General features: G+C 43.0%; 1 protein-coding gene across 1 annotated transcript in view; it reads left to right on the top strand.

Moving 5' to 3' along the window:
* Nucleotides 1-26,821, top strand: part of ROBO3 (roundabout guidance receptor 3) — a 226,396-nt gene that overhangs the window by 24,664 nt on the left and 174,911 nt on the right. Inside the window, exon 2 of the mRNA XM_058194558.1 lies at nt 15,532-15,858. Coding sequence (XP_058050541.1) covers nt 15,532-15,858 — 327 coding nt within the window. The remainder of the gene's footprint in view (nt 1-15,531; nt 15,859-26,821) is intronic.

Here is a 26,821-nt window from a genome sequence, read left to right as displayed (position 1 = left end):
AAGGTAATGGATCAAATGTAGGAGATCCTGGGTGTAATCTGGGGAATAGCTCTTCGGCAGTAAAAAAAGATCATCTTCCTTAGAACATAGAAATAGATGAGGTTGGGCTAGATCAGATGTCTTTAGGTATGTTTAATGCTCTCCATGCATAAATAGCTTAGCACCTCCAAAAGGGCACTAGTGATGAAGTTGTATGCTAAGACTGATCTTCTCTATCTTAACTGAATATCTGTGTAAAATACTTCCAGTAGCCAGCTGTTCATGTTCTTCTTTTTGCTACCTGTGTCTTACATTCAACTGCAGGAGAAACAGCATTGCCAAAGGCTTTCAGGAATTGAAGAGTGGATGCCCTGTTGAGACCTGGGCCTTGGCAAGTAGGACTTTGACAACTTGTCATGGCCATCTCATTGTGGCCATCTCCCTGCGGGACAACTTGCCATGGCCAACTCACCACAGAACAACTCGCTGCGGGTCAAGAATTACACTAATATCGAAGAAACAGTCAAATAGAATCATTAAAGAAAGGATGCCAAAGGAAGGACAAAATAAAACGTGACTGACAAAATTAAAATAATTTTAAATAATTAAATTGAATGGTTGAATTGGCCCATGGTGAGTTGGCTGAGCTGAGTTGTCCCATTCCATTGGCAAGTACCTGATGAAGTTCAATGGATGACATCTATCCTAGGTGTCTCTTTTATTGAAAGCCAGTCAAGTACCTTTCAAGAGCCGTGTTTCAGCACAGCTTTTGTTGTTTACTGTGGTAGGGCTTCCATTAATCTTCTTTTTTTGAAAAAATGTTCCAAGCCTCTGCAGGTGCTTGTGTCAACCAAACAAGGATCCTGCTCAGGTGCTCTCGTGTGTGGCTAATTTAAACCTCACCCCTGTCATCTCTCACCATGGTGTTGGAAAATAAATGTCGGGATATTGTCTGCAAAGAAGAACCAATGAGCTGCAGAGTTTAAACAAACAAGCATCACTAAGTTGCCAATTTTAGCTTGAAGTTGTCCTTTTAACTTTCCTTTTTGTGGTGACTGCTGTATTATTTCAGCCCGGGGCATTTCATGATGAATAGAAAATCTTAGTTTTTCACATCAGTTTTATGTATTTGCCTGAAGATAATTCTTTGCAGCCAACAAGGAATCCCGCAGATCTTTAGGCCTCTCGTATAAAATTCAGTTTTGCATTTCAGCAGCAAGGCTGCTGTTACAAAATGAAGTACAAGTAGTCCTCGACTTGCAACAGTTCTTTTAGTGGCCAACTGAAGCTGCAACAGCACTGAAAAAAAGTGATGACCGTTTTTCACACTTACAACCGTTGCAGCATCCCCATGGTCACATGACCAAAATTCAGACTCTTGGCAACTGACTTATATTTAGGATGGTTGTAGCATCCTTTGATCCCCTTCTGCGACCTTCTGACAAGCAAAGTCAATGGGGAAGCCAGATTCACTTAACAACCCAGTTGCTAACTTGTCAACCGCAGCGATTCACTGAACAAAGGTGGCAAGAAAGTTTGTAAAGTGGGGCAAAAACCCACTTAACAAATGTCTCACTTAGCAAACGGGTATTTTGGGCTCGATGACTACCTGCATAGCATCTTCTTTTGAAGTTGGGGGAGGAAGGAAAGGAGAATAATTGCCACCCAACTGGAGGCTACTTAGAAAGAGCTACGGGTAAATGAAGCCAACAAACTAGGGGCCTGCCAGGCCGTGATTTCCGCCATCCCTAAAACCCATCATCAGAAATGCTAAGAATTGTAAGTCAAGACAACAGAAGAGCTGCGTTTTTCCCTGCCTTGAGCCTAAAGGAGTGAATTTGAAGTCTGGAAAGTAGAAAGCCGCCAGATTTTTCTTTTTCCCAAATAGCCTCATCATATTTATAGCTTTCACAATCTGGATGTCTTGGTTCAAAGCGCGCGCGAGAAATTTTAGGTGCCAAAAACCGTTCCCTGGGAAATAAGCTGCAGTACATTTCAAAATACCTCACCCAGGTTTAACTGTTGTAACGCCAAAGTGTGTGTTCTCCGTAACATGGGGGCAGGATTGAGAAAGCAAAGGAATAAGGAGGATATCTCTAAGGATGAAAAGACAACGTTGGGAAGGAGTAAATAGCATCTTGCCAACTGCATGTGGATTTTCTCAATTAAAGGCGGAGGGTTCCTTTTTTTTTTTTTTTTTTTAAATCCATATAGGCAATAAAGCATGTGCACCTCCTGCTGAATAGAGACGTTACTCTAGTGATTTGCATGTTCTATTTTTCTCTTGCTGTCCAAGATTTTTCCTCCCTTTATTCATACCTATCCTCTGGTTATAACATGCTGTGGAATGATGGCACCAGGTTTCTACAACAAGCTGCACAATGGAAGCAATTTCCTGCAATCTAGAACGACTTCACCGATGAATGTGCATTTTCTCAGCTGCGGCAGTGCAGAGTCTCGGAAAACAAAGTGATGCTCTGCAGGGAAATTGCTCTCCTCTGCTGTGATAACTCTGGCTGATTTGCAGGGACAGACATGCTGAGCCTGCCAGATGCATATCGCCCGAGAGAGAATGCGGAGATCCACTTAAAAACAAACCAGGGAGCCCCGTATCAGAGGCAGTCGCTGTGGGGAAAGGTGTTTTCTGGGAGCATAGAAATGGCTATATCAGGAACTGCTCCACATCTATTTTCTGGGTCAATTACTTTGATATCATTACAAGTTCTCTTTGAGGAAGAAGGAAGGGAGAGAGGAAGGGAGGGAGGGAGGAAGGAAGGAAGGAAGGAAGGAAGTGGGAGGGAGGGAGGGAGGAAAGGAGGGAAGAAGGGAGGGAGGGAAGGGGGGGAGAAAGGAAGAGTAGAATAGAATATAATTTTTTATTGACCAAGTTTGATTGGACACTTAAGGAATTTGTCTTGGTGCAGATGCTCTCACTGTACATAACAGGAAAAAAAAGATCATCAAGAATCATAAGGTACAATACTTAATGATAGTCATAGGGTACAAATAAGCAATCAGGAAACAATCACTATTAATATAAGTTGTAAAGATACAAGCAACAAAGTTACAGTCATATAGTCATAAGTGGAAGGAGATGGGTGATGGGAACGATGAGAAGATTAATAGTAGTGCAGACTTAGTAAATAGTCTGACAGTGTTGAGAGAATTATTTGTTTAGCAGAGTGATGGCCTTTTGGAAAAAACTGTTCTTGTGTCTAGTTGTTCTGGTGTGCAGTGCTCTATAGCGTCGTTTTGAGGGTAGGAGTTGAAACAGTTTATGTCCAGGATGCGAGGGATCTGTAAATATTTTCACGGCCCTCTTTTTGACTCGTGCATTATACAGGTCCTCAAGGGAAGGCAGATTGGTAGCCATTGTTTTTTCTGCAGTTCTAATTATCCTCTGAAGGAAGGAGGGGGAGGGAGGGAGGGAGGGAGGAAAAAGGAAGGAAGGAGAAAAGGAAGAAGAAAGAGAGAGGGAAGGGAGGGAGGAGAGAGGAAGAAAGAGAGGGAGGAAGGGAGGGAGGAGGGAAGGGAGGAAGAGAGAAGGAAGGAAAGAAAGGAGGAGGGAGGGAGGAAAGGAAAAAGGGGGAGGAAGAGAGGAAGGAAAGAAGGAAGGGGGAGGAAGGAGGAGGAGGAAGGAAGGAAGGAAGGAAGGAAGGAAGTGGGAGGGAGGGAGGGAGGAAAGGAGGGAAGAAGGGAGGGAGGGAAGGGGGGGGAGAAAGGAAGAGTAGAATAGAATATAATTTTTTATTGACCAAGTTTGATTGGACACTTAAGGAATTTGTCTTGGTGCAGATGCTCTCACTGTACATAACAGGAAAAAAAAGATCATCAAGAATCATAAGGTACAATACTTAATGATAGTCATAGGGTACAAATAAGCAATCAGGAAACAATCACTATTAATATAAGTTGTAAAGATACAAGCAACAAAGTTACAGTCATATAGTCATAAGTGGAAGGAGATGGGTGATGGGAACGATGAGAAGATTAATAGTAGTGCAGACTTAGTAAATAGTCTGACAGTGTTATTTGTTTAGCAGAGTGATGGCCTTTTGGAAAAAACTGTTCTTGTGTCTAGTTGTTCTGGTGTGCAGTGCTCTATAGCGTCGTTTTGAGGGTAGGAGTTGAAACAGTTTATGTCCAGGATGCGAGGGATCTGTAAATATTTTCACGGCCCTCTTTTTGACTCGTGCATTATACAGGCCCCCAAGGGAAGGCAGATTGGTAGCCATTGTTTTTTCTGCAGTTCTAATTATCCTCTGAAGGAAGGAGGGGGAGGGAGGGAGGGAGGGAGGAAAAAGGAAGGAAGGAGAAAAGGAAGAAGAAAGAGAGAGGGAAGGAGGGAGGGAGGAAGGAAAGAAAGGAGGAGGAGGGAGGAGAGGAAGGAAGGGAGGAAGAGAGAAGGAAGGAAAGAAAGGAGGAGGGAGGGAGGGAGGAAAGGAAAAAGGGGGAGGAAGAGAGGAAGGAAAGAAGGAAGGGGGAGGGAGGAGAGAGGAAGGAGTCTAAATTCTTCTTTGTAGCCAACTCAAGAGCAGAGCATCTGCAGATCAGTGTAACTGCAAAGCTTTTCAGAAACATAAAATTGTGTGTGATGGGTGCTGAAGCAGCAACTGAAACATGCCCAGTAAACCCCAAATGCTACTTGACTATTGACACTCAGTTGTGTCTTCCAATGCCTTGTTTTCCCTCTGAAGAATCTGCTGCCAGAGGCGGCCACTTTACAGTGCAGAAGAGAGTCATCTTTGAAGTTGGCAGTAGCAAAATGAGGAGGGGTCAAAGTCTGGGAAGGGAGGGGTAGCCATCCTGCCAAGGGCTTACAAGGAGCGAGCAGGGCGACGCTCTTGTGATCTCCCAGGGCATTTCTTTTTGACTAGAGAGAGAGATATTTTCATTTCTTTTGCTGTTTGGGAAGGTGCTGTTTATTTCCATTGTTTCTCTCTCCACAGCGGCGTTTTACCCCCACTTTTTACACATCTTAATCCTGCTTTGTTCTGCCATAAAGCTGCTGTTTGTAATTATACTTAGGGAGGGGGAGGCCATCCACCCCTCCATCCACCCCTTCCCTCTCTAATTCTCCATGTTTTTCTTGTTATCCTGAGATTTAGGGAACATTGTTCAAATTAAGGGCTGCTATGTGTCACATCTCGGAAAGACTCGGGGCAGATACTTCTAATAAACTGTGGCACGTCTGCTTTCAACCTTGCTGCTCTTGGAGAAGTTGCCACTGGTGGTTCAAGGCTGAAGATCGTGTGGTAGGGAAGCCACCCAGCACATGAAAACCTTGTTTAGCATGTGCAAGGAGGAGGATGTTTCTTGGGTGTTCAGGCATGAAATAACTTTGCTCAGTCTTCAATGAAGCTTGTTGGCATCTTGAGAGGGGGAGAGAGCCAGACAGCCAAAATGTATTCAAAAAGCATCTGGAGGAGTGAAGAAAGGATGCCTGGGAGTGGGTGAGAAAATAATGAAATCCAAGCATTAGACTTGGATATCGCCCGGTAATGTGCACCATCTGCACTTGTGGAGAAGAGCTGAGTCAAGAGCATTCACACTTGTTCTTCATTGATCGTGCAATTTAGCTACGTGCAAAAATTCAATACAGGTAGTGAATTATGACCGCAACTGAGCCCAAAATTTCTGTGGCTAAGCGAGACAGTTAAGTAAATCTTACCCCATTTTTTTCTGTTTTTTGTGAGGCTTGGTGGTGCAGTGATTAGAGTGCAGTACTGCAGGCTCCTTCTGCTGACTGCCGGCTGCCTGCAATTTGGCAGTTCAAATCTCACCAGGCTCAAGGTTGACTCAGCCTTCTCTCTTCCCGAGGTGGGTAAAATGAGGACCCAGATTGTTGAGGGCAGTAGGCTAACTCTGTAAACCCCTTAGAGAGGGCTGTAAAGTGGCATATAAGTCTAAGTGCTATTGCTATGGCTTTTTTACAATCTATCTTGAGTGAATGACTGCAGTGGTTAATGGAGTGGAACTATGGAAGACAAATCAGGAGCTACTGGGCAAGTGGACAGAACCATGCAATTGTTTTCCCCCTGGTCCAGAGCAGTCTTGGCCTGTATGGAAACCACTAAACAGACTGTGCTCTGAGGTAGGGAGGTCAAAGGCCAATCTAAGAAAATGTGGCTTCCCCATAAAAAATACTCTATGTCAGGGGTCTCCAACGTTGGCAACTTTAAGACTTGTGGACTTTAACTCCCAGAGATTTTAACTTTAACTCTGGGAGTTGAAATCCACAAGTCTTAAAGTTGCCAACATTGGAGACCCCTGCTCCAGAGGTGGGTTTCAGCAGGTTCTGACCAGTTCTGGAGAACAGGTAGCGGAAATTTTGAGTAGTTCAGAGAACCAGTAGTAAAAATTCTGACTGGCCCCATCCCCATCTATTCTCTGCCTCCCAAGTCCCAGCTGATCAGAAGGAAATGGGGATTTTGCAGTAACCTTCCCCTGGATTGGGGAGGGAATAGAGATTTTATAGTATCCTTTCTCTGCCACACCCACCAAGCCACACCCACCAAGCCATGCCCACAGAACTGGTAGTAAAAAATTTTGAAACCCACCACTGCCCTGCTCTATGTGAATGTGGAGAAGGACAATCTATCTCATGATGTTCTTCAGCATGCATGGAGGAAGACCTCATCCTGGTGAGAGAAAATGCCATCGAAGTGGCCCGCTACTGGCCGAGCTTCATCTAGTTGCAAACCTATTTATTTTATATAGTTCTTGACATGTACTATATCTCCATGACTTATTTTATACTTATCTTACCTACTCAGTGTTGAACATTGTATGTCTATAATTTGAAAGGGCTTCTGACACAAATAAAAAACTGAACAAAGTTACTGAGATGTTCTTCTTTAGGGGGGGAAAATTGAGCAAATTTCCATCAAATTGAAGGGGGAATGGTTTTGAAGATGTAGAAGAAACGTAGCTCACCACTAACGTGAACTCGGAGGCTTCGTTCCCATTTCTCCCTGGGCCTCTCCGAGAAGGACTGTGAAGTCTGCTATTTCAGCAGCTTCACAGTGAAAGGAAAAAAAGAGAAGAGCCTTGAGTAAATATTTAGTCTTGTCCCCAAAGCTAATAATACAAAAGCAAAGGCTGCCCAACCCCCAAGCTTTGCAGCTGGAGACTCGTGGCTAACATCTGCCCTTGAGAAGAAGTAGCAACAGGCAACGTCTGCTCCTGCTAGCTGGGATTCTTCTCTCTCGTGGCTCTTCAGAATGCAATGCCTGGCCATGAAATCTGGCCTCCAGACCAAAGAAGCTGGCTTGGTTTCTTAACATGGGAGACAGTTGAATCCATTAACATCAGGGTCTCATTTTCCCCCATGTTCAGTTTATTCTAATCACTATAGCCTGTATATCCTAACATACACATTTTCATTCCAAAGTTTGCCTTACATAAATATTCTTCCAAGCATTTTTCCTTCATCTAATGGGGTTTTATGCCGTTTTGCACCATGAGTACATTGTTATTGTTGTCTTGCATTTCCCACCTTCCAGTTTATATACATTCTTTTAGATTGCTGGAGGTGCTTCAGAAGGATAACTGGACATTGTATATTGATTGAGGAAGTGAGACCTTGATCATAGGCTCAAAATGCAAATGGAGCAAAATTCTCCAGATGCAACTGCAGTTATTTTCGTGAGATTTTTGCCCAAGGGACTTTTGCTGTCTAGCAAAGTTGATTTTCTTCATGGTTGTCTTTGCCTAAGTTGATTGATAGTTGGGGCATTCAAGCTGCTTTTGAAATTGGGAAGAAGCAGGGAGAACCAAGACTGGCTACGTATCAGTCTCAATTCGATATCTCTATCCCCAGTGGTGGGATTTAAATTTTGTAACAACTGGTTCTGTGGGTGTGGCTTATTTGGGGGCATGGCTTGGTGGTCATGTGACTGGGTGGGCATGGTTAGCTGGTCATATGACCGGGTGGCCATGGCTATGTGCATAGGGACTACTCAGAGGGCTGAAAAAAGTTATTTCTGACTGGTCCTCGCACTTTTAACCGGTCCTTGCACTTTTGACCAGTCCTCGCACTTATAACCATCCCACACTTATGCCCATTGCAACATTCTTAACAACCATGTCACTCATGTCACAACTGCTTCTCTTCATCACAGTGACAAGATAGAGTGCAAAACATAAAATGTTAGTTGTAAGTGCGAGGACCGGTCAAAAGTGTGAGGACCTGTCAAAAATAACCTTTTCAGCCCTCTGAGTACACATAGGGACTACTCAGAGGGCTGAAAAAAGTGATTTCTGACAGGTCCTCACACTTTTGACTAGTCCTCGCACTTATGACCAGTCATCATTTATGCCCATTGCAGCATTCTTAACAACTATGTCACTCATTTCACAACTGCGATGCTTCATGTGACCGGGTGGGCGTGTCCAGGTGGTCATGTGACATCGCTTCTTTGCCCTCATGACAGTTTGCTGCAACGGTCGTAAGTCACTTTTTTCAGTTCCATTGTAACTGTTGTAAGTCAAGGATTACCTGTACAAAAATACAAAATGTTTCTTTGCTTGCAAAAAGCTGCCCTAAATACCAATCTTTAGATTAGAAATACCTGCACACTGGAGTTACAAATCAGGCAGGGTGCCAGAGCACCTTGAGGAATTAAAATAGTTAAAAGGCAATGATCACTATCAGCAGCCAACTCTTGCTCATAAAGTGAAACCCTTTAGCAGGGAGGTCATTTAAGGTCTCCAGAATGAAGCAAAGGAGCAAACAGAGTATCTGTTGCTTGTTAAAATAATTATCAGAACAAATAGACACAGGAACTAGTCAGATTTCCGAAGCTGCTTCTTTTCAGGAACAGAGATTTACATTTTTCCTTCCAAAGAAAGTTGAATAGGGAAAATTATTTTATCACTAAACACAGGATTAAACATCACCAAGCACAGAATTAAACTCCACCAAAAATCAGTTTTAGACAAAAAGTCAAAAAGGGTATGTAAACTCATGTTTGAATGTCAATCTTTCTAGCTGGCCAATTAGCCTTGCTGAATGTCACATATCTTGGTTCCTTGTCATTAAAAGCTTCTGCTTCGTTATTCAATTATTTCTTCAAAGTGCTGATCATTGCATCCTGGCTGGAAGAACTCCAACAGGGGAGTATTTCCTCCCAACAGCAGTGTAAACAGTTTAAAGCAACCCTTCCCCTTTAAGAAAGTCAAGGGGGGGAAAAAACTCTGAGAAGCTCTGGAACCGGAAGCGACAGTAAGTCTAGGTGTACTGCCAAGAATGTAATAAGGGTTAACAGAGAGGCCATTTCTGTAAGCAGGACAATAAAGATTAGGCTTGGAAACAACACCAGAATGTTGTAATTCCTTACAGGATTAATCCTGTAAAGTGGAAAAAACAAAAGGAGATTTCTTCTAACAACCGGTTCTCTGAACTGCTTAACTACTTAACAACTAGTTCGATAGAACTGGTGTGAATCAGTTTGGTGTGAACCTATAGAATCCCACCACTGTATATCTCCTATCTATCTATCTATCTTCTATCTATCTATCTATCATCTATCTATCTATCTATCTATCTATCTATCTATCTATCTATCTATCTATCTATCTATCTATCTATCTATCTATCACCTCTCTCTATCATCTCTCTCTCCCTCCATCTCTCTCTCTCTATATATATATATATGTGTGTGTGTGTGTGCGTGTGTGTGTATATATATATATGTAGGTCTTTGGTTATTCGGGTTTTCTCCCGCATAAAATTGGAAGTGTCTTGGCGACGTTTCAACGAAGTCTCATTCGTCATCTTCAGGCTTCAGCTTCGTGCTTCTGGGAGCAGAAGCACGAAGGCTTTTTGCTTTTTGTTCCCAGAAGCACGGCTGAAGCCTGAAGATGACGAGTGAGACCTCATTGAAACGTCTCCAAGATACTCTCAACCTTACATGGAAAAAGACCCGGATATGCCAAGACCTACATACAAACACCCGTGAAAATCTCAGAAAACATATATATGTATGTATGTATGTATGTATGTATGTATGTATGATGTCTTGGCGTATTCGGGTCTTCTCCCGTGTAAGGTTGAAAGTATCTTGGCAACGTTTCGACGAGATCTCAGGATGTCACATTCCCAGAACTCAGGATGTTTCCACACAGCCCATTACCACTACAGGAGGTCACATTCCCAGAACTTAGGACGTTTCCACACAGCCCATTACCCAGGTCGTTACAACACAAAAGACTAATGAGCACACAACTAGGACCACACCCACACAGGATGCTATGAAACAGCCAACTAATCTTCAAACACCCACCCCACCTACCTACCAATCAAGATGCAGCCACACAGCCAACCAACCTGCTTACAGCAACAAAGCCTACACTCCCCACCTCCCCACCAGTATTTATAGAGAGACGGCAGCTCCGACCACGCTTTGCTCGCACAAGCACAAAGCCGTAAGCACCAGCCTGAAGATGACGAGTGAGACCTCATTGAAACGTCTCCAAGATACTCTCAACCTTACATGGAAAAAGACCCGGATATGCCAAGACCTACATATATATATATATTCTCTCTCTCTCTCTTGTCTATCATCTCTCTCTCTCTATATATATATCTCTCTCTCTATATATATATTCTCTCTCTCTCTCTTGTCTATCATCTCTCTCTCTCTCTCTCTCTCTCTCTTTCTCTCTCATCTCTCTCTTGTCTATCTATCTATCTATCATCTGCCTATCCAGCCATCAAGCCATATTATCTATCTATCTATCATATATTATAAGGAGTTTTCTCAGTACTGTTTTGAGTTGACAACAATTTAAAATTCTTCTCCTGGCTTTGAGGTTGCAGGAAATGTTTATATAGCAGTTCTATGTGGCATGAGATTCTTTGGTTCCTATTCTTGCCATTCCTATATATATTGTCCAAGCAGTTTCCCAAGAATCATGATACATACATACATACATACATACAAATATGATGCAAACAAGTGAACCAGAGAACTGAAAATGTCATATAGTTATAACTTTCTAAAATATCAATAAGTTATGAATAATTACATCTCTTTTGTGTCCTGTTGCCAAATTAAAAATCACTATTGAACTTAAGCTAGAAATGAATACTGTAGCCACAACCAATGGCAACAAAATATAAATCAAATGAAATCATGCACTATAATAAATTCAGCTCATATTATTAAAATCTATTCTGATTTAAACACCTCATAACATTAAAATATAGATTCTTCTGTACATAAAAAAACACCTCAGATTTCAAATATGATATCAGCCCGTGTTTTACATTATAATCTAAGAATGGTTCCCAGGTTGAGCTGAAATCTGTCTCAGATTTGTTTCTCAGATAGAAAGTGATTCTCAATACTGGAGCAAATTCCCATAGTTTAGTTAGCCATTCATCCATTGAAGTTATACATTTTAAGGCTCATATAACTAAGCAATTAGAATCAATATTTTTTTCCATTTTTGTGCACAGGGCAGTGTTTAAAGTTTATAGCAATAATTTTGTCTCTTAAGTAATCCGTGAACCAAAAAGGAGGTCTGGAAGTATTGTCCCCTTGTATGAACATGTCCCTGATCCACGGGCGAAATCTAAAAATTTCCCTACCGGTTCTGTGGGCGTGGCTTAATTGATGGGCGTGGCTTGGTGGTCAGGTGACTGAATGGGCATGGCCAATAATAATAAATAAGAAAAATAATAAAGTATAATAAAGTATAAAGTAAAATAAAGTAAAATAATCAAGTATAAATAATAATAAAGTATAAAAAACTTGGGAGAGCACCAGTCTACCTTCTTTAAAAATAGAGGCACCGGTCTATCAATTGCCTTTTTTTAAATTTATTTACATTTATATCCTGCCCTTCTCCGGAGACTCAGGGTGGCTTACATTGTGTAGGGCAATAGTCTCATCCTATTTGTATATATTTATATACAAAGTCAACTTATTGCCCCCCCAATAATCTGGGTCCTCATTTTACCTACCTTATAAAGGATGGAAGGCTGAGTCAACCTTGGGCCTGGTGGGACTCGAGCCTCAGGCTGCAAGCAGCTGTGTTTAATAACAGGCTTCTTACAGCCTGAGCCACACCGCAGCTCAGTGGTGGGAGGCACCAGTCTACCTTCTTTAAAAATAGAGGCACCGGTGTACTAGCCGCCTACAGTGCTGATCAGCTGTAGTGCGGCCCTTTGAAGCACTGTGACAGTTATTTAAGGCTGTTTGCAGCTATATCACCACCAAGAGCTTCAGGGACAGAGAAGAGGAGTAGCAAGGTGTGGGCAGTGGGGGTGGGGGCAGGGATTTTTGCTACCAGTTCTCTGAACTACCCGCCCCCATCGCTACCGGATCGTGCGATCCTGTCTGAACCGGGAGCATTTCACCCTGCCCTGATCATACCTCCTGTGTGCGTACACATGCACACCCACACATACAGCTAAAAACATCTGCCTATACCCGGTGACCAGAACAAATATCCAGAATTCTTTTCTGGGTAAGCAAGCAACAGTTAAAAGGTTCTGTCCTAGCTGACATGTGTGAGATCACTGCTGTGATAGGTGAATTAATCAATAATCCTAGCGCTTATCAGAGTTTAGGGTTTCAAGGCTATTGATCACTGCAGCCTGCAGATAACAGGTCTCCCTGGTGTCTCAAATGATGGCATCTTTTTTTTGTGTGTGTGTCTATATATGTTCCAGGCTCAGCTGGGATTCTGGCTTTTAAGCTTCGTCTGGGGTCAAGGGGTTTCTTTTCCTTTGGCACAAATTAGGCACTGTATTTTGGATTCATGGCAAATAGAAATGTATGCTCCTTCCCAGTGTTTGGCCCGTTGCCTTACTGGTGGCATGTTTGGGAACTCTGGCACAATTTTATTTTGTTGAGGGAGTGATTCATATGGTTTCTCTGGAGGATGTACAAAATTAAAAAAAAAAAACCACAAATATGATCAACAAATTAAGGCATACCAACCATAAAATCCTAGCTTTAAAACAGATTTTTGAGGAGGCTTCTCTTTGTCTTGTCTGTATGACACAGAGTGGGATTGTTCTAGCATGTTAAAGAAAAGGTGTGGTGAGGAGGTGGGTTATTTTTTTGTGAAGTTAGATAAATAAATTGATTTGATGTAAATTAGTCTATATTGTTTAGTCCAGGGGTCTCCAACCTTGGCAGTTTTAAGATTTGTGGACTTCAACTCCCAGAGTTCCTCAGCCAGCAAAGCCTGAGGAATTCTGGGAGTTGAAGTCCACAAGTCTTAAAGCTGCCAAGGTTGGAGACCCCTAGTTTAGTCTCTATCCCTTTAGTCAGGAATGAGGGAAAAGTGGTGATTTTTGCCCCAAGATATAGCCAATAGTGATTCTAATAAAAATTAGTAAGTAAAAAAGTAAGCTGATAACGGCCCTAAGGCCAAAGAATCACCAATAGTGATTCTTACAAAAATTGGTAAGTAGAAAAGTAAGCTGATAATGGCCCTAAGGCCAAATGTGAAGTCATGAGTAAATTTGGAAATAGGAGATCTAGGTCAAAATTAAAATTCCAGGTTGAGTGTGGTAGGCACCCAGTTTGCATCCGATTGATAAAGGGAAGCGAAATATCAGTGCTTTTTCCTAGCCATAACCTAAGTAACCTGAGCCCAAAGTTCTCTCTCCTTTTGCTAAGACATTAACATTTCATCTACCAATCGATAGACTGGATAATTAATTTTTGAGTTAATTTCTTTTAAAAGGTACTCTATTGGCATGAGGAAATGATTTAAGGAACGATGTGGAGAAGAGATGCTGCCTAGGAAATAATCAGAGAAGAGAAGCAGGAGCTTTTAGTGGTTTAATGATCAGAGACAGAAATTTAGGAAGGACTTAAGCAGTTAAAAGTGGCGATGGAGATTTGTACCTTCAGACTTGCAAAATTCTATTAATGGAGCTGAAGAGCAGGGAGAACTGGGGGAGGTGGAATTAAATATGTCATCAGCTTAGAGTTGTTGCGTTCCCATAAACACTCCAAATCCAACCCCTCCTGAATCCTGTTAACCCATATGTGGTATAAATTTAGTATTGAACTTTAGTTGACCACATTCTTTTGTGTAGGCTCAAATAAATATTCTATGCTGCAGCTTATCTGATGGTCCCAATTTTTTGTGCCTGATAGTAACCTTACAATAAAGTACAATTAGCTCATCTAGTCATGTTTCCTGTCTGGTTTGCCGTGGAGGGCTGACATGTGCAAATCTTGGGGCTGTTGCTGTTTATCTTAAAGTCTCTTCTGACTTTGTGCCTGTTGTGAAGCACCATTTTTCATCTAGAAATACGTTTTTGTTTTCTTCTGAAAGAGAGGTCTCAATTCCCATTGATTAACTAAAGCAGAGAGTTGGCAAGATGTCTTTAATAAAGCCATAATCTTTGTGAAAGGCCTTTCTGATCTTTATCTCTCTGATTGCTTCTTGCCCTGGGTCTTTAGATATTTGAAGAAGGATGTCATGTTTACCCCCAATCTTCTCCAGGCTGAAAATATCCCAACTGCAACATTCTTTACACATTCTACAAGTTGACCATCATAACATAACATAACAGAGTTGGAAGGGACCTTGGAGGTCTCCTAGTCCAATCCCCTGCTGAGGCAGGAAACCCTACACCATTTCAGACAAATGGTTATCCAACATTTTCTTAAAAATTTCCAGTGTTGGAGCATTCACAATTTCTGCAGGCAAGTTGTTCCACTTATTGATTGTTCTAACTGTCAGGAAATTTCTCCTTAGTTCTAAGTTGCTTTTCTCCTTGATTAGTTTCCACCCATTGCTTCTTGTTCTGTCTTCAGGTGCTTTGGAGAATAGCTTGACTCCCTCTTCTTTGTGGCAACCCCTGAGATATTGGAACACTGCTATCATATCTCCTCTAGTCCTTCTTTTCATTAAACTAGACATACCGAGTTCCTGCAACCGTTCTTCATCATTGCTTTTTATACAGCCATATCCTATCTTGTTCCTAGATGACAAAATATATACCTGTTTGAAGGCCATTGTGTTTATCCTTCCCACATTTCATTCCATTGCTTTACGGCTGGTTTTCTATTTTCTCAAGATGTTTTGGGATATTATAAAGTATTAATTTCCCTAGTTGTGCTTAAAGCCATAATAGTTGATAAAAGAATTCTCTAACCTGAAAGAAATGAAAGATGGAACTTGCCCTGACGTGGGGGAGTGAGAAAATGCATGTCTCTAGCAGTTAAACCATGGTTTGTCATAGAATCTAAAGCAGACCACAATCCCACAATTGTCCCAAAGGTGCTTTTTGAAAAGGCAACTGGACGTTTTTCTCTTGAAGATGTTTCACTTCTCATCCAAGAAGCATCTTTAGTTCTGACTCATCCAAGATGATTATTGGATGAGAAGCACAACATCTTCAAGAGAAAAAACACAAAAAGTCCAGTTGCCTTTTCAAAAAGCAACTTTGGGACAACCATGACCTGGATGACTGAAAATCTCCATAAATCCCTCAGTTGGTTCTCTTCCTTGTTTTGGGGCCTTCCTGATCTCCTCCTGAGTTAACACTTTCTTTTTCTACTTCTTGAACCTCAGCTTCTCGTCCTCGCCTTGAAGATTCATCTCCACGGATAATAGAGCATCCATCTGACCTCATTGTGTCTAAGGGGGAACCAGCAACACTCAACTGCAAAGCTGAAGGGCGGCCCACGCCCATCATTGAGTGGTACAAAGATGGTGAGCGAGTGGAAACGGACAAGGAAGATCCCCGGTCTCATCGCATGCTGCTGCCCAGTGGCTCTCTCTTCTTCCTGCGCATCGTCCATGGACGGAGGAGTAAACCGGATGAAGGCATTTATGTTTGTGTCGCTAGAAACTATCTGGGTGAGGCTGTCAGCAGGAATGCCTCCCTGGAGGTAGCCAGTAAGTAGATTTTTTTTGTCTGAACATGATGACTTGGATACATTGGATGTCCTGCTTTGTTAGTTTGACATAAGTGAGGAGTTATGGGTTGGTAAGGAGTAACCTTGAACTTGGGTTACACATTGTGTGCACCAGATCTGGATTTTGAGGGATAATCTTGTGGTAGTCTTCAGATGTATTTAGAAGGCTGCTTAATTGTAGCTTTGCAATTTCCCATTTCATTAGAAAGAAGCTACGTTATATATCTGGATGTTAGAATAAAGCATTTTGGGAACTGGATGGGTTTTTTTTTTTACATTAAGCTGAAGAATTTTAGGCTTTGAACAATATATTTGTCGAAATTTACTCATGTGCCCAAATACAAGAGAATCTATAAAATGTTGCACATAGCCTCACCCAGCAGGAGAATTGCTCTTCAAATTTTTTGGCAGTTGCTCAATATTCTTCTCTAGGAAACTTCATTCTCTTCTCTCCTTTTCTTTTCTGTTTTCTCCCAGAAGTGTCACTCAACATTCCAGAGCTGCTTAATCTTCACTGAACCATTCAGCTCTCTTGGGGAGTTGTTAGATATAGATATAAATATAAAAAATTGGAAGTATCTTTCTAGCTATCTAATTTGCAAACCTTGAAGCTGAGCTTGGCAGTATCTTTTTGTGTTTCAATGCCACATGAACCCATCTTGTGGATGTTAAATATTTATTTCTGGTTTGACATGGAATTGGTTGTAGAGAGTTTGATCAGGTTTACTGTTGTTGTAGTTTCAGCAATAATATAGCTTTAGGAATTCACCAACTACTCTAGGCTTTTTAAACTATAATACAGCCCAACAGTAGACCCAAGATTAAACCGTGATAATCTAATTAATGTCAGGGTTCCAAGTAACACCCCCAACGAAAGAAGACTCCGAGGCTTGGAGTTCCTCAAAGTTCCATTTTATTAGAGTTGTCATAATGGCGCATCTGGGAAAACCTGAATCTGAAAGCTTCCAGGTTTTCCCCACCCAAAAGAAAGTCCAGGTCCCTTCCCCCTGCACCCACATGCCCATCACATGGTCCAATCAATGCACCATCCCAACGGGAGAGGCCTCCCAGTCACACCATTCCAGGTGCAGGGCAGGATGTCCTTGACTCTCTGGGAAAAGAATGTTATTATGACTATATATCACCCATGTTCCATACAATCCCCTTTCCCTATTTCCCACAGCAGTAAATATGTCAGGCCTGAAGGCCCAATGCAAAAGATGACTTCCAGGCCTGACAATTATAGTATTGTATGGTTACTGCTTTGCTTGCAGTACAAAAGCATCATTCTCTATCATGGACATCCTTTAGATTTCTGGACTTTAGCTTTCAGATTTTACAGTCATTGCTGAAAATTTGGAAGTGGAAAGCTATGAATCTAGAAAGTACCAAGACTGGGAAGAATGATCGACAGTATTGAAAAGTTCAATCTTGGCATCAGAACTAATACTGGTACCTACTTTTCTTTGCTTTTTAATATGTACTTCAAAATTGCTTGACCCTTTCTGTCTGCTAAGCACATGTATATATGTACTATCCTTTAAGGCTGACTGTGAACCATACGGTCTCCTTCACAAATATGTATCTTCTAGATGCATTTGGGATTACAGATCTTGATATTCCTATGCTGCCTGTAATAACAATTTAGCTGGAAGATTCTAAGATACTGTTTTCAGTTCCTGGAGATTGTGGTATGCTTCTGCTTTTCAGTAGAAGTTTGAGCTTCTGACCATCTTGGTTGCATGAGTTTGGTATAAGGAATAAAGGGAAAAGGTTAGCTTGGTCTCATGAATGAAGGCAAATATATTTGTCCCTGGATAATGTTGAAGGATCTTATCTGGGTTGGCCACCGGGACCAGAGGTTAGTCTTGCAAGCTGTCAGACTCCAGCACGAGTCCAAAAGCTTGTTAGCTTAGTTTAACCAAAATTACAGTTTTCTGTCTGCCATGAATCGATTTTTACATATCTTACAGTTTTATTTCTTTAGCAGGTTAGATGAAGGTTTAATGGCCTGTGAGATCAGATGTTCTCGTATTGATGGGTGCTTACTGGCTTTGTTCTTACTGAGAGTTTTAGAGTGTCTTCCTACATTTCATTGATATTGTGTTTTGCTTTGTTTTTAATGTGTTGTTAGCTGTCCAGGGGTGCATCTATGAGATGAACAGTCACATAAGTCAATTTAATTCATTAATTTTTGTTGCTTGAACATCGTCTAGATTTTACTTCGATCTCTACTTTGATGAGAAAACATATGAAGAACGGTTGCAGGAACTGGGTATGTCTAGTTTAATGAAAAGAAGGACTAGGGGAGACATGATAGCAGTGTTCCAATATCTCAGGGGCTGTCACAAAGAAGAAGGAGTCAAGCTATTCTCCAAAGCACCAGAACAAGAAGCAACGGATAGAAACTAATCAAGGAGAGAAGCAACCTGGAACTAAGGAGAAATTTCCTGACAGTTAGAACAATTACCGTATATACTCGAGTATAAGCCGAGTTTTTCAGCACGTTTTTTGTGCTGAAAAACGTCCCCTCGGCTTATACTCGGGTCTACGTCTTGATGTACTTCGGGAACCCCGCACAGGAGACGCCAAAGAGGCGGCGAGATCGTCCCGCGGGATTTGCCCAAGGCTGAGCAGTTCGCCGCGCGGACCTGAGCCAAGCCGGTCCCAGTCCAGCGAGCGGTGGCGACATGCCGGCGCGCTCCGCTTTCACCGTTCGGCTGGACTGGGACCGGCTTGGCTCGGGTCCGCAGTAACTCCGCCAGGCTGTGCAGCGAAGAAACCATTTAAAAGCCCGCCAGGCTTTCTTTCTTCTCCTCCGTGCTTCAGAAGTTGGGCTTTTAAATGGTTTCTTGGCGGCACAGCCTGGCGGGAGTTACTGCGGACCCGAGCCAAGCGGTCGCAGTCCAGCGAGCGGTGAAAGCGACATGCGGCGCCGCTCCGCTTTCACCGTTCGGCTGGACTGGGACCGCTTGGCTCGGGTCCGCAGTAACTCCGCCAGGCTGTGCCGCGAAGAAACCATTTAAAAGCCCCGCCAGGGCTTTCTTTCTTCTCCCTCCGTGCTTCAGAAGTTGGGCTTTTAAATGGTTTCTTCGCGGCACAGCCTGGCGGGAGTTACTGCGGACCCGAGCCAAGCGATCGCAGTCAGCGAGCGGTGAAAGCGGAGTGGCGCTCGGCATGTCGCTTTCACCGTTCGGCTGGACTGGGACCGCTTGGCTCGGGTCCGCGCGGGCGGGGGAGCCGACTTTGGCCCTTTAGCAAGGAGGAAGGTGGGAGGGAAGCGGAGCTGCCGGCTGTGGCGCTCCGCTCGGAGCCGCCGCCGCCGCCGCCTGGAAGAGGGAGGAGGTGACCTTCACGCGCGGAGAGGGTGGGGGATGGGGGGGTTGAGGGGCGTGCAAGAGGAGCGAGCGTGGGGGAAGGGGAGGAGGCGACGGCCCCGCCGGGACAGCGCGGCTTCTAAGATCAGCCCCCGCTCCGGAGAGGGGAAGGGAGCGAGGGGGGGGGGGGCTGGGACGAGGGCCCCACCACAAACACACACACAGCCGGTCGGACGGCGCGGTTCCTTTCTCTGCTCTCTCTCGCTCTGCGTCAAGGCGCTGGAAGGGGGCGGAGAGCGCGAAACAGCAGCAGGAGCAGCCGGCGCTCGCCTTCGCTTCCTCCTCCTCCTCCTCCTCCTCCTCCTCCTTTCGTGGCGGGCTGCTTCCAAGTCTGGAAATCTGTTTTGGGAAGTGGTGGTGCAGCGCGGCAGTTCAGCCCTGTCGGCCGGGGGAAGGAGGCGGTGGATCGGATTCTCGCGCCACACCGAAGTCGGCTGGAAAGCTTGCTGCTTCTTCTTCTTTTTTGCTTCTCTCCCCCCCCCACCCCTCTTTTCGGCTCTCTTGCAACGTTGCTGCAGCTCCTCGGCTCCTTTTCCCGGCGCCCCAGAAGGCTCGAGCCTCTGCTGCCGATTGAATACTAAAATAAAATAAAAGCGGAGAAGAGCAGGCGCCGCTTTTGGTGTCCGCGTCCCTGTCGCCGCCCGGCAGGACGCGTTTAAAAAGGCGGGGAGTTGAAAAGAGGCTGCCTCTTGGGTTACCTCAACATCCATTCCAGAGCCGCTAAAGAGCGGCTGCTTGGCCCGCCCTGGTTGGGGAACGGGCACAAAAAGGGTCCCTGGTGACCCAGAATTCATCCTAGCCCCATTGACTGGCCTTTGACTCGATAGGATTTAGCTGACGGGATTGTTAAACAGCGCTGCACCTTTCTTCTGGGGAGAAGTCACTCTAATAAATATTGGGAGGTGTTTTCAAGGAAACATAGGGGTCCACCTTCTGCCCACAAGAAATGTAGGAAATGCCACCATTCCCAGCCTTCTGAGCACATCAGCTTATCCTGGCAGAGGATGAGGAAAGTCGCATTTCAAAGCCTTTGGAAATCACCAGCTTGGAAAAAGCTAAATTATGTAGGGCTATTCAGCTACAACTTCGTGTTTAGGTTTTGTCTTTTGAGCGAGATAATGATAGCTAGCTAGCTAGCTAATTAGATAGATAGATAGATAGATAGATAGATAGATAGATAGATAGATAGATAGATAGATAGATAGATAGATAGATAGATTAGAAAGAAAACAGAACAAAAAACAGAATAATAGAGTTGGAAGGGACCTTGGAGGTCTTCTAGTCTAACCCTGCTTACATGAAACCTTATACCACTTCAAATGCTTATCCAATATCTTCTTAAAACTTCCAGTGTTAGAGCATTCACAACTTCTGGAGGCAAGTTGTTCCACTGGTTAATTGTTCTAACTGTCAGGAAATTTCTCCTTAGTTCTAGGTTGCTTCTCTCCTTGATTAGTTTCCACCCATGCTTCTTGTCCTGCCCTCAGGTGCTTTGGAGAATAGTTTGATTCCCCTTCTTTGTGGCAGCCCTGAGATATTGGAATGTTCCTATCATGTCACCCCTAAACTAGACATACCCAGTTCACATGCCCCGTGAGACGTCTTGCTTGCATGTCACACACACGCACCGCTCGCTGGGAAAAAAAAAAAGGATGGAAGGAAGGAAGGAAGGAAGGATGGATTGATGGATGGAGGCGACCGCTTTGAGCCGCACCCCTTCTCCCGCAACTAAGGGGGGGGGGTCAATGTTTTCCCCAATCCTAGGGTGTGGGGAAACAGTCATTCTTTCTTCCCCCCTAGTCTCTCCCGAGATCGCACTGCAGCGCCCATCATCCCCAGCCGGCAATCTGAGCTCGTGCCATCGATGTGGTCCTTGAACTTCCCCCTCCTTGTTTCTAACCCAGCCTAGGATGGCCGGCGTGGAGGGTATGGTGGTGGTAAAACGACCAGGAGAAAGCTTTCGCTCTTTTCGAGAGGTCCTCTTGGAAGGCTGCCTTGGAAAGGGAAAGTGGGGAGGGGGCAGAGATTTCTCCCTCAAAGGTCCCCTTGGAAGGCTGGGTTGGAAAGGAAAGTGGGAGGGGGCAGAGATTTCTTCCTCTCGGGTCCCCTTGGAAGGCTGGGTTGGAAAGGGAAAGTGGGGAGGGGGCAGAGATTTCTTCCTCGGGTCCTTCTAGAGTCCTTGAGAAACTGATATCATACAAGGTTAATAAATTATACTCCTCCTCCTCATTGATGAGTTTTCATCCTGAAATTGATTGAAACATTGTACCATCATATGCTGCCATAGTATAGTGTTAACAACATCTGTAAAGATGATATATGAGCATGACACTAAGTTTTTTCTATATTTCCCCCTTTATTGAAAAACTTCCATCATGCTTCTTTCTGAAAACAAAGGTCATTATAATATACCTCATTATATATTTGATTTGATGATATTTCAGTTAATAAATACCATTTAAGGTGTTAAGCTTCCTTTCTTTTTCAGCAGCAAAGTGAATTACAACTTTAAAGAACTTTATTACTTTATATTCATTTATTTTAAGTATAGATTTTAGATTTTTAAACAAATATGTTTAGAGCTTTTATATCTTTCAAGTTATTCAAATTATCCCTCAGCAGGTATATAATGGCATCCAATTCCAATATCATGTTGGGGCTTTTGAGCAAGGGAGGAGGAGCGAGCACCGCCTTCGCTGGCATTCCGGGATTTCCCTTTGTTTAGAGCTGGGAATCCTCCTTCCCCCTTTTGCACTTTTATTGTTTTTCGTTCAAATAAATATTCATGTTATTTTACTTGGCTCTATCTTTATTTTTTACATTGACCAGTAGCTGCCTCATTTCCCACCCTCGGCTTATACTCGAGTCAATAGTTTTTCCCAGTTTTTGTGGTAAAATTAGGGGCCTCGGCTTATACTCGAGTCAATAGTTTTTCCCAGTTTTTTGTGGTAAAATTAGGTGCCTCGGCTTATATTCGGGTCGGCTTATACTCGAGTATATACGGTAATCAGTGGAACGACTTGCCTCCAGAAGTTGTGAATGCTCCAACACTGGAAGTTTTAAAGAAGATGTTGGATAACCATTTGTCTGAACTGGTGTAAGGTTTCCTGCCTGGGCATGGGGTTGGACTAGACGACCTCTAAGGTCCCTTCCAACTCTTTTATTCTATTCTATCCCACACACAGAATTACTGAGATTCCGTTTCAGCATCTTTCCTTCCTTGTTGAAACTGAACTGAACTTAAAATAAGGAATCAAAAGCTCAGAATAATAGAACAGAATAATAGAGCTGAGGGGGAGGAGTTTGGAGGTAATTCGAATTCCTACTCAGGCAGGAAACCATGTACCATTTCAGGCAAATGATTGTCCAATCTCTTTTTAAAAACTTCCAGTGTTGGGGGATTCACAACTTCTGGAGGCAAGTTGTTCCACTGATTAATTATTCTAACTGTCAGGAAATTTCTCCTTAGTTCCAGGTTGTTTCTCTCCTTGCTTAGTTTCCATCTGTTGCTTCTTGTTCAAGTGCTTTGGAAAATAGGTTGATCCCCTCTTCTTCGTGACAGCCCCTCAAATATCGGAACACTATTGCCCCAGTCCTTCTTTTCATTAAACTAGATATACCTAGTTCCTGCAACCATTCATTATATGTAGCTCAAGACAATTCCTTGGAGATTGCAGTGTGCCGTAAAGAAGCATGGGTTTTGTCTTCTAAAAAGGAGCTTTCCCCAAGATGGAGCAACCTGTGGCTCAGATACATCCTCCTTTTCCATGGCTTGTGCCCTCCCCCCACCCATCCTCAAGATAATGTCTCTGAAATTGAGTGGCAAAGAGCCGCATCCTACCAGCATGATTTTCTGTCATTTTTAGCAGAAAGAGATAAAATGCATTAACTCCTTTTAAAAAAATGAGGATAAAGGGCTGAAAATTTCACCAGCCCCCTCTGGAGATAATACCATGATGCTATCATGATTATGCTAGCTCTCAGCCACTCCAAAAATTGATTCTTTTGTGGGAGGGGGGGGATCAGGACAGCCCCTGGCTACAAAAACTTCATTTTACAGTCCTTCTTACTGCTGTGTGTATATGGAAAGAAGAACGTATCCCGGAGGACTAGCTCCCTATCCTTTTCAAAATAGTTTTCTTTTCACTTATGTGCTATAAAACATCTGGCTGGAGATGTGAGAGTGACAGGTTTTCTGTTCTGCTGCCCGTCTCTCCTTTGTTCTCTTCTCTTGCTCCAGTTTCCTTCAAATGCCGCCTCCCCTACCGGCTGCACCGTTCTGCACTGATTGAAAGTAAGAAAGCCCAAACTAGGAAGAAAAGAGAACTAATCTCATCTTTGTGGGGATTGGGAGCTGTTTGCTTAGCAATATGAGATATGCAAGAAGTCAAATGAGAGAAAAAAAGGAAACAAGATATGACATCAGTCCATTTTGCACTGTTTCTATCTTTCTTCACTGCCCACCCTGACCTGGGTGGATTTGGGATGACAGGAAAGCAGGTTGACTGTTTTCCTGTCACGATGCCCATACTTGGTTGCCTTGAGGTTGGATGTAATAAGATGTTTCTTTCCAGTGAAGACTTTATAATTTTGCTTGTACCTCTTCAGATGTTTTGAACTACTGCTCCCAGAATCCCTTTGCGTTTGCAATTTGCATGGTCTGAAGGTGTCAAACATCCAGAAGAGGCATCCAATTTTTATATCTTAGATGTAATCCTTTTTCCCCCCAAGTAAATTCATTAAAGATTATATTTTACAAACTAAAAGAAAAATAAAAAGGTCCAAAGAGAAAAAATCAGGAAAGGCATAAAGAATAGAACAGGAAAAAAAGACATACAGTTAACTATCAACTTACAACCATTTGCTTAATGACCAAAGTTATGATGGTGCTGAAAAAAAAAGTGACTTATGATCAATCATCACACTTACAACCATTGCAGCAACCCCACAATCAGAGGGTTACGACTCTAGCCAATGTCTTGCAGTCTTTTCATGAGATACAAGTGTCTGGAGCACTTGAGGGTGATTTCTGTTCCTCTCCTTTGTCCATAGAGATTTTGTCCTTTGTCCAAAGAGGTTTTGCCAGTTCTTTCTTCTTTGACATATTTGTTGGCTATGCTTTTAATAGAGCCATTTTCAATCTGTCATTCTTCTCTGGAAACATATCTTAGATCAAGCCTATATAAGGAGGCAGCCTACATAATTTGGCTAAAGGAGCTTCTCGCTGAAGGTTTTTGGAATGCTTCAGAAGGCTTGGAGGCAGAAGAACAGAAGTAGGAATGAAGCAATACTGCATGGTTGAGTTGTATGGGACAGGATCCTGATTCAGTCCCTGGCATCTCATTGACAAGACCTATGTCATATGCATATCGTAAAGCATCACTGCAAAACTATTGTTTATCTTTAGTGTTTAAAAAAACTGCTAGATATCAACAACTTATAACATTCAACCAGATGCCTCTGGACCATAGACTGATGAAATTGAGAAACAGGCAGACTCTCAAAGTACTATGTAAATGTACCATGGGTACCCTGCTGCCCATAGCTTCTATGCTGCCAACTCCTGGCATACAACCATCATGGTTAATAGCTTCCATCAGTTTGTCCAATTCTGTTTTGAACCTCATTAAGTTGCCAGCCAATTCTACACTTGGCAATTCACTGTGTAGACAAACCCTCTTGTCTGTCCCTTTTAGTTTTCCTGGATGGCCCCACTCTGTGCAGATTGTAATTTTATGTAAAAGTTGGAGAATATGTAATTTAATCTTGGAAATGTTTTAGGACAAAAATGCAATGAAACTCAGCATTGTAAACAATGGGGAGTGGAGGGTAAAAGATCCGTGGGGTGGCGTAGTGGTTGGAATTTAGTATTGCAGGCTAACTGACTGCTCACTGCCAGGAGTTCGATCCAGACCAGTTCAAGGTTGACTCAGCCTTCCATCATTCTGAGGTCAGTAAAATGAGGACCCAGATTATTGGGGGCAGTATGCTGACTCTGTGAACTGCTTATAGAGAGTGTTGCAAAGCACTATGCAGAGAGGTATATAAGTCTAAGTGCTATTGCTACTGTGTGCTGTAATCAGTTGTGTGGTTTATCCTGTAGCATTGGTTCTGCTTACGAAAAGTGGTCCAGTAGACATCTTGTATGACATGCCCAGTTCTATGCCAGCAAGTCAAGGTTCTTCTTTTTATTCTGGATATTTTGGTTAAAGCTTAAACTTTGGGGATTTTGGGAAGAGACCACAGAGTCAGGTAGTGCATTCCAGGCATTAACAACTCTGTTACTGAAGTCATATTTTCTACAATCAAGATTGGAGCAGTTCACATTAAGTTTAAATCTATTGTGTGCTCATGTATTGTTGCGATTGAAGCTGAAGTAGTCTTCGACAGGAAGGACATTGTAGCAGATGATTTTATGAGTTATACTCAGGTCATGCCGAAGGCAACGGAGTTCTAAATTTTCTAAACCCAGGATTTCAAGTCTGGTGGCATAAGGTATTTTGTTGTGATCAGAGGAGTGGAGAACTCTTCTTGTGAAATATTTCTGGACACGCTCAATTGTATTAATGTCCGAAATGAAGTGTGGGTTCCAGACAGGCGAGCTGTATTCGAGAATTGGTCTAGCAAATGTTTTGTATGCTCTGGTTAGTAGTGTAATCTTTCTGGAGAAGAAGCTAACAAACAAACGTCTAACAAACAAACGTCTAACAAATGTCCTCAATTCATAGGTCCATTCAGTTCTGATAAACTCTTTCTGGCAACCTGTCCAACTGCATTCCTGGCCAGCTCTTTCAACCTGAGTGGGTGCCTTAGGGATGGGGGTAAAATCCATTTTGGTTATTTATCTACCCTGACCTCAGAGCCCATCTCCTGCAAGGCTGTCCAAGGTGCTCTCAGCCCATTGTCTTGCTAATGGTTTGATAGAGACAAAGATCAACAAACAAACCTTGTGAAAAAGCCTTCAGGTCTGCGGAAAGCGACACAAGAAAAATGATGGCCTTCCTTTAAGACAAGGCCAAATGCCACAAGCGAGGGAAATGAGATGCTAGCTCTGCTAAGCACTTGGAGTCACTAATATTTACAGGCATCTCCTGAGCTGAACTTCATATAATGCCATCAAATGTGTGTGAGATTGTGGGTTGTGTTTCTGTGCTAGAAGAATCTTAGGCTGCTTTGTGGCTGTCATTGGGGTTGACAAGAGGTTATGGCCAAAATAAAGCTATCAAAATTAAATTGTTTTCTGATGAGTAAAGTAAACTTAAAATAGATGGGCAGGTTTTCCAAAGGCGGGGCCTCCTTTGTAGAATTTTCTAACATTGCCACTGTGAAACGCCATCAGAGAATCTCTGAATAAATGTTCTTATTCACAGTGGACATCCATTTGTCTGAAATGGTATTGAGTTTCCTGCTCGGGCAGGCAGTTGGACTGGAGGATCTCTGGAGTCCCCTCCAATTCTGTTATTCTGTTTTTCTTTCTATGATGACATGTACCATCCCATCAACCCCAAGGAAAATCTGGAATGCCAATGACTAGATGTCTCCAAGGTCCCTTCCAACCTTATTATT

Source organism: Ahaetulla prasina, chromosome 9 (assembly GCF_028640845.1).
Source record: "Ahaetulla prasina isolate Xishuangbanna chromosome 9, ASM2864084v1, whole genome shotgun sequence".
In the NCBI taxonomy this organism is placed as follows: domain Eukaryota; kingdom Metazoa; phylum Chordata; class Lepidosauria; order Squamata; family Colubridae; genus Ahaetulla; species Ahaetulla prasina.
This window is presented reverse-complemented; position numbering and strand designations above follow the sequence as displayed.